Genomic DNA, 7,917 nt, shown 5'->3' on the forward strand with positions numbered 1-7,917 from the left:
TTTTTTAGGCTAATTTGGCATTTAACTAATGTTTTAGCTCGCTATAAGCTTCTACGTTTTCAGATATTAGATATTAAGATGGTTCGATTAGTCTTTCGTCCCTATACCCAGGTCGGACGACCGATTTGCACGTCAGGACCGCTACGTTTTCAGATATTAGCCTCAGTGTTTTCAGCTGTTAGCTTCAAAGTTATTGGCTATCGATTTCAGCGTTTTTAGCTATCAGCTTCAGTGGTTTTAGCCATCAATTTCAGCGTTTTTTAGGTATCAATTTCAGCTTTATTAGCTATCAGCTTCAGAGTTCTTAGCTATCAATTTCAGCATTATTAGCTATCAACGTCAGCATTGTTGGCTATCAATTTCAGCATCTTCAGCTATCAGCGCTAGCATTTCACACTAGCATTATTTTGCAGGCAATGCTATACATCTAGTTTTTAGTTTAAAGCTAATAATGGTTAAGACTTTACATCCACTTTGTGCATGACCAGATTAGTTGACTAATCTGGAAAAATAATCGGTGATTAGTTGACTATTAAAATAATCGTTTGTGGCAGCACTAGTTTGTTCATCTAATTATGCATTTCTGCATTATTTGTTCATCAGACTCCGGCTAACACAAGAACAGCTTCCTTCTCTGAGCCAAAGATGGCTAATGATGTGAGCCCTGCAAAAAAGTCCAAAGCAGGTCTTCCAGCAGGTAATGCAAATAAAACCTCCTTTGTGCTGCTTCACAGGTTTTACTCACACATTTCTGCATTTTTCATTTTTTTTTTTCTTTTCTTGCTTTTTTTCTTTGTCTCTTCTGCTCATAAACCCGGGCCCCTCCCCTTTACATGTTTCATTTTTTCTCCTCTTTCTGTACTCGTTTAACTCACTTGCAACTCTTTCACGCTTGTTTTTCTAAGACTATCTTCATTCTATCCTGTGGCCTCTGAAGAATGTGGTCACAGGAGATCGGAAAGGTAAGTGATAGGTGTGCCACCTTCTGCCTCTGTCTTCTTCACTGGCTTGCCTCTTTTTGAACTCTTGACCTTCAAATTGGGAAAAAAAACTGAACGAGTGACACTTACGTTTTCTTTGTGAAAATATTTAACAAAAAAAAGAAGAATTGTTTGTAGTTGTAAGACTTTAAGACCCACTTCAATGCTCTTTTGAGCTATTTTATAAACATGGTCTATTAGTTATGATCCAAAAAACTGTGACTTCTTCTTTCTTGGAGTGTCTGCATAGCGGTAGTAAATTTGTGTTTGATTTAGGTTCACATCAGGCTCGGAAACGCGTGTTAAGCCACTGCTTTTAATGGAAAGTCTACTTAAACGTGTGTATATGCATGTTTTGGGCTTAAAAACGCGATCTTTTGGGTCTTCCAACTGCAGCTACATGCGCTAGTATCGGTTAGCGACAGTGTGAACACCATATGCTAAAAGCGCGTTTGAGAATTCCAGTTTAGCACGTTCTTGAATGTACCACGTATGTCGGGTGTGTACCAGCTTCATTTATGAGCAGGATCGCCCTCCGTGTTGCTGAGAGCTCTTTGTTTACATGATCTCCTACAGCCCCTCACACCCCCCACCCTAACATTACTGGTGTAGCAAAAATGGCGAGCAATACTTGGCGAGTTCTGAGTCATATGCTAGCGCAACGAGAAAGACATGAATCTATTAATCTGCAAGTGAATGTGTTGTGTTTTCAACATCGTTTTTAAGCACATTTTTATTTTCTGCTTCTGACTTTCAACAATTTTATAAGGAAATACTCAGAAATTGAATTTTGTTTTGGTTAAAAACACATTTTTAATCTAAATGGGTCTTTATATAGTTTTGAAGTCCCTCTCCAACCATATCTTTTCTATCATAAAATCGTTCCCAGTGATCATTTAATTATGATTATGACACTTTTAGCCAAAATTTAAAAAGCCTTTGTCATTTTTAAGACATATTTTATGAACAGCGACAGTAGCTCATTAGAGATACAATTCTGGGTTGTGGGCGGGACTGTTGAGGGTAGCAAGTTTATAGCTTCAAGCTAGCATTAGCACAGCAAAAATAACGACAATATTGGATCAATCCAAGTGTTGAACGCTCTCTCATAACCAAGCGTGAACGAGCTGGGATGCGTGGAGGGGGAGGGGAGACTTAGACACGCCCATTCCAAAAGCTGTATCATTAGTCTGAGCTTTTTCAAGCATCCGGTTTTCAGATCCAGCATGATTTGGATTAAGAAGTATTCAGAAATGCAGTTTTAATCGTAAATTATTTTATAAATATGAAATAAATGCTACAACAACATGTTAAAAAACGATTTTCATTGGAGTGGGTCTTTAAATATTTTAAAAAAAGATTGTAAAATGTTGTGTACATGTTGGTTAAAAGGTTTGCTAGCTGTGTGACCTGCCTGAATGTTAATGCGGCTCCTCATGGTTGCAAACTAAAGGCATGCTGGGAAGCTCTTTAACTCTCCGTGCTCTTTTCTCTGCAGTGGTTGTTTTCGAGCAGTTTGCTCATTTGCATTTGAGTGTTCAGTGAATGCAGGAAATGTTTCCAAAAGCCAGACTCATTTGTCTTTTTTTTCTTTCTGTTTGCCTCTTCTGCCTTAATTTCTGTTCCATCCTGTGTTGTCACAGACGCCCAAGCCTCTTCTGGCTGCAGCGGAGGTATGGAAGGTGTGAAAAACCTGTCCTGACCTCTCCAACCCTCTGTTCCCCTTTTCAGCTAACCTCTCGTTTTAAAACTTTCATACTCTGTCCTCCTTACTCACCTTCAGGGGATCTGCTTTCCTTTCCCTGAAACTGACCCGCTGATCAGACGTTTTCCTGCTTGTTTTCAAAAGAGTTTTTGGAAGGACTTCCTGAAAAACGAATGAATAAGCAATCAGCATTTAGTGTGGACTTTCAGTCGTGTCAGCTTAATCCTAAACTCTAAAGCACTTTTAAACTATAAAAGTGATTGAGCTGCTTTTACACCATCTACTTGTTTTATTCCTGAAATAGAAAGTGTGACTTTCCCACGGCTCAACCTGATCTATTTAGGCCTTCTTTTTTTCTCTACATTCTCTGGGTTCAAATTACATGAAAAGCGAGAAAATGTCCAACATTTTGGGGTAAATTTATAAAAAGTAAAAAAGTGAAACAGATTAAAACACGTGGAATTGAAAACTTTGACCTTTTTGACTCGTTCTAGTTAGGGTTTTCACAATTAGTCGATTAGTCACAACTATGTCATCCATTAAAACAGTTGACCACTAATTTAATAGTTGATTAGTCGTTTTTTCCCTTTTTTTAAAAAAAATAAATAAATAAAAAATCTCAAAACTACGTTGCGTGTTTTCTAATACTTCCATCGTCTTCAACACACATGCGCAGAAGTCCTAATCCAGGTCAGTAGTGATGTCATAGGAAGTTCTAGGAAGTCTCTGGTACCATGACAACACACCAACGGAACTTGAAACTGGGAAACATAAAAAAAAGGGAAAAAAAGTGTCCAGTACAGCATCTGGTTAAGATGTGTGTTTACATCTCATCTATAAATAATCCGATTCGGCGATTAATTGAAAAAAAAAATCTGTGATTAGTAGGGCTGGGTTGATATTGATTAATCGATTTAGCACATAAAGCTAAAGTCCGCTAGCTTGATGCTAACGTTTAATTGGGATTTTCCATTGGAAAGCTAATGCTAACGTTCGGTCGACATAAACATACATTGCTGACTAATTGAACATCTTTATAAACTCACAGGTATTCATTTTCTGAACTCTTTTAAGGTTTTTCTTTAATTAACCATTTGTGGCAAAGTTTTTTTCCTCATAGTATCTTCCTCTTCTGGAATAAGGTGAAATGCTGTAGCGCAATCGCCACCTAGTGGCCAAACTGAAACGCCCCCCAGGAGAAGCAGAACAATGTTTACAATGTTAACGATCTGAACATTTTTGTGAGTTTCTCCTTTAGAGAAACCATGTAACTCTGTATGATATTAATAGTCTCATTATTTCACTCATTAATTGTACAGTATGTGATTAATATAAATATATTCAAAACATATTAATGTATTCCTTCACAAATGTGTAAACTCAAAATTGAATTGAAGAATCAAAATAATTGACAAAAATCATAATCTAATAATCATAATCTAATCAATATTAATCAATGCTAATTATCAGTTTTAAAAAGTCTCATCCACTCTATTAGAACATAAAACCTGGTGCCATAGAGTAAGAACTGAGAGTTTCTGTCTCTAATGTCTCAGACGTGTCATCACACAGGTGTGTTTCACTACTTTAGGATGATTTAGAGCAGAAAGGGATTCAAAGTCTTGTTTTGGTCCAAATAAGAGACATAACTATGAATTACAGACTTTAAAGACCCACTTTGTCATTGCTTTTCAACCTTTTGAGCTCTTTTGTCTTTTTAGCCAAAATCAAGGACATAGTTTCTGCAGAGCTGCAGTAGTTCTTTAGAAATTTGCCTCCAAGTTGTGTATGTGTCTGTGTGTGCAGCCCCAACCTAACACTACGCGTGCAACAAGCAATATTAGAGATATTCATCCGTACAGTTTTGAGACTGATTCCAGCTCGGATGAGGAAGACGTTCATGGATTTATTTGTCTAGAAGTGGATGCATCAAAATGGAGCGGAGCAGGGAGCGTGTGGCCTGCCCAGAGTATTTTCTACATCATAATTTGATCAATTTTAGCTTAATTTTCTTAATATATGTCCTGTATCATCAGATAAATGCCACAAGAACATGTTAAGAACACCATGAGTGGGTCTTTAAAAAAGTTCCTTTATTTGCATTTTTAGAGTCCACAAGAATGCTTAACAAATTAACAAAGTGTGTGGTATATAAACTGTATTTATCGTGTTTAAAGTGAAGTTGTTGTTTAGTCTTCCTTCGGTGTTTCTCTCCTCCTCTTAGCCTTCCCGTTCCTTCTTTCCCAACATTCGTGTGCATCTGTGACTCCCTTTATTTAGTCTTCACTCACATTTTCTCTTTTGGACTTTTTGTTCCTCCAGCCAAGGCGACCACACTGTTCAGCAACCACACCAAGGCCATCGTCTGGGGCATGCAGACCCGCGCCGTGCAGGGCATGCTGGATTTTGACTACGTCTGCTCTCGGGAAGAACCCTCCGTGGCTGCCATGGTGTACCCGTTCACGTAGGTTAACCTTCAACTTCAAATCTGTGAATATTTTTTAAAACAAATATGTAAAAACCTTCTTTCGGTTTTCCTTCTGCTAGTGGAGATCACAAGCAGAAGTTCTATTGGGGTCACAAAGAAATCCTGCTGCCAGTCTACAAAAACATGGCGGATGCCATGAAGAAGCACCCGCAGGTGGACGTCATGATCAGCTTCGCGTCGCTGCGCTCGGCCTTCGACAGCACAGTGGAGGCCATGCAGTACCCACAGGTACCACTAGGTGCAACACAAATGGTTGATTGTGGGAGCAAAAAAGAAGCCACCAATTGTGAAAGTTCTCCCAGTTAAAAATAATTTTCATCATAGGTATACCTCAACTATGAGAGACAAAATAAGAAAAAAAAAACAAAAATTGTAAGTCTTCACAAAGTGAAAATCGAATAAATACGAACATTTCACAACGTTTATTTATGACTCCACTGTGTTCTGATGGTGAAAATGTGGATGGTTTATTCAAAAATTACATTTAAACATGTTTTTTGTTCAAAATTGTTGGACCGCAATGCATTGTGGTCTATATTCGCTAATCTAGTGAGCATCGATGCACTCTAGTTTTTCCACAAAGACTTCTGGGAAATTTCTAGTGCACTCGATTTTGGAATTAATAGATTCGGACAGCGCTAAAAATGGTGAACGAACTATATAGGGAGTAGGGGGCAATCCGGACACAACCAAAGTGATTTTTTGGAATTTTTTTTCTCATTTTTTTCTCTCTAAATTGAGGTTTACCAATGATAAAATGACAGGCCTCTCTCATCTTTCTAGTGGAAGAACTTGCACAATTGGTGGCTGACTAAATACTTTTTTGCCCCACTGTATGCTCATGTTACGATGCAAAACCGCTCCCTTATTTACGGTTTGGAGAGTCAATAAAAATGGACGAGTCTTTAGAGTTTACTAGATGGTATTTAAGCTGCTTAAAGACACGATAAATGAAATGTGGCTCCAGAAGGGTGACGGGTTGGCAGATGTGGTATTGCCATGTCCATGTCAGCCACAGTAATGTAAATATGTGACATATAGATCTAGTTCTTATATAAAAAATGTGTGAAATAACACTACGTACCTCTCATATTTCCAATATACTATCTTTTGCAATTAGCACGCAATGCTAATTGCTAATTGTTTGTATTTCTGTAAAACAAAACACAAATGTAGAGCTTATCTTGTTCAAAATCTGATGTTATTATCAGAAGAAGCAAAGCAAACTTGTTGCTGATGGTTATCTTCTCCGTTTTCGCTCTGCCTAAATCCAGAGCAGCCGGCTCAGTAGTAGAGCAAAGGTCGTGGTCACAACAGGCGACATCCACAGCCTGCTCTTCCTCAGGCATCACAGGCTGTGTTTGGTTGTTCATTCCCAGACATCAGGAAACGAGTTCCATTCAAAAAAAAATAATTAGCTCCTCTTTTTCAACACCTGTCGAGTCATGAAACCCATCTCGCCAAATATTAACCTCCCACTTTTCCATAACTCGCCATCTTCTGGGGAAATGTGGAAGGAGGTGCCGCAAATTCATGGACACAGCAATGTTAGCTTGATGTGCTGTCCTCTCATTTTTGGAAGGCAGGACAAACAGATGTACAATTCAAAGAAAACAAATCAGTGAATACTCATTCTCTGCAGTAACTCAGCGGTCTCTTTCTATTAATCAGCACGTAACCCGCCTTAATGTTCTGTTTTAGATCCACACCATCGCTATCATAGCTGAGGGCATTCCTGAAGCTCAGACCAGAAAGATGATCAAGATGGCCGACGAGAAAGGCGTAACCATCATCGGTCCTGCCACGGTAAAGGAGCTTCTTCATCACACCGAATGTTCTTACCGAGCTGGATTTAAAAGGGCAACCTCCCGCCTTGCAGGTCGGCGGCATCAAACCGGGCTGCTTTAAGATCGGAAACACGGGTGGGATGCTGGACAACATTCTGGCGTCTAAACTGTACCGACCCGGAAGTGTGGCTTACGTGTCGCGATCTGGAGGCATGTCCAACGAGCTCAACAACATCATCTCGCGCACTACGGACGGCGTCTACGAAGGCGTGGCGATCGGAGGCGACAGGTACAAGGACAGGCAGGAATCCTGCTGAAAATGTTGAGATTGAAATCTAAAAATTCAGTTTTTCTCGGTTAAGATACCCAGGATCCACCTTCATGGACCACGTGCTCCGCTACCAGGACACTCCAGGGATTAAGATGATCGTGGTGTTGGGAGAGGTGAGAATGCATCTACGTATATCTTTAATATGATGTCATAATTAGGGCTGCCGTGATTAGTCGACAAATCGACGACTAATTGACTATTAAAATAGCTGACGAATAATAGTCGTTACTTTATATTATATGGAAGTGGAGTGTAATAAAGTTGAAAGTTATAATAGCTTTGTGCTAGCTGTTTCGACTATTTTGACATTTATTAATGTTTTTAGGCTATCTTTAAGTTTAGCTAACATTTCAGCTAAATACTATCTGTTTTGGCTAACTTAGGCTTTTTTTTCCAGTTTTTAGGCTAATTTGGAATTTATCTAATATCATAGCTGGCTATCAACTTCAGGGTTTTCAGCTATCAACTTCAGCGTTTTCAGCTATCAACTTCAGCGTTTTTAGCCACCAACTTCAGCGTTTTTAGCCACCAACTTCAGCGTTTTCGGCTATCAGCTTCAGCGTTTTCGGCTATCAGCTTCAGCGTTTTCAGCTATCAGCTTCAGCTTTTTCGGCTATCAGCTTCAG

At 39.1% G+C, this 7,917-nt stretch overlaps 1 protein-coding gene across 3 annotated transcripts in view; it reads left to right on the forward strand.

Moving 5' to 3' along the window:
* The window catches only part of LOC112153948 (ATP-citrate synthase), a 27,570-nt gene that overhangs the window by 13,059 nt on the left and 6,594 nt on the right, over positions 1–7,917 (forward strand). Inside the window, exons 13-19 of one of the 3 annotated variants that reach the window (XM_024284430.2) lie at positions 604–697; positions 2,624–2,662; positions 5,008–5,149; positions 5,233–5,401; positions 6,875–6,979; positions 7,053–7,249; positions 7,323–7,404. In XM_024284430.2, the coding sequence (XP_024140198.1) occupies positions 604–697; positions 2,624–2,662; positions 5,008–5,149; positions 5,233–5,401; positions 6,875–6,979; positions 7,053–7,249; positions 7,323–7,404 (828 nt within the window). The remainder of the gene's footprint in view (positions 1–603; positions 698–2,623; positions 2,663–5,007; positions 5,150–5,232; positions 5,402–6,874; positions 6,980–7,052; positions 7,250–7,322; positions 7,405–7,917) is intronic. The other 2 variants (XM_024284431.2, XM_024284432.2) reach the window with 2 other exon arrangements.

The sequence above is a fragment of the Oryzias melastigma genome, linkage group LG19, assembly GCF_002922805.2.
Source record: "Oryzias melastigma strain HK-1 linkage group LG19, ASM292280v2, whole genome shotgun sequence".
NCBI lineage: Eukaryota > Metazoa > Chordata > Actinopteri > Beloniformes > Adrianichthyidae > Oryzias > Oryzias melastigma.